Source organism: Myotis brandtii, unplaced genomic scaffold, assembly GCF_000412655.1.
Source record: "Myotis brandtii unplaced genomic scaffold, ASM41265v1 scaffold797, whole genome shotgun sequence".
Classification (NCBI taxonomy): Eukaryota; Metazoa; Chordata; class Mammalia; order Chiroptera; family Vespertilionidae; genus Myotis; species Myotis brandtii.
Genome location: NW_005371210.1, coordinates 133511 through 133758, shown reverse-complemented (window position 1 = coordinate 133758; position 248 = coordinate 133511). Strand labels below are relative to the sequence as shown.

At 64.5% G+C, this 248-nt stretch overlaps 1 protein-coding gene across 1 annotated transcript in view; it reads left to right on the top strand.

Annotated features, from left to right (window-relative positions):
• Window positions 1-248, top strand: part of ARL16 (ADP-ribosylation factor-like 16) — a 3128-nt gene that overhangs the window by 1224 nt on the left and 1656 nt on the right. The window contains exon 2 of the mRNA XM_005883664.2: window positions 6-209. Within this exon, the coding sequence (XP_005883726.1) occupies window positions 6-209 (204 nt within the window). The remainder of the gene's footprint in view (window positions 1-5; window positions 210-248) is intronic.

Here is a 248-nt window from a genome sequence, read left to right as displayed (position 1 = left end):
GGGAGGTGGGGTCGCGGTGTGAGGACCGCGCGCGGTGCTCTGCGGGGCCGGTGGGAGAGAGCTGTGCGGCCGCCGCATCCTGCTTTTCCCCGCAGGTGGGCACCAACCTGACCGACATCGTGGCCCACAGAAAGATCACCATCCGGGAGCTGGGCGGGTGCATGGGCCCCATCTGGCCCAGTTACTATGGAAACTGCCGCTCCCTCCTGGTGGGTCACGTCTTTGAACTCTTTCAGGGAAGTATTTTC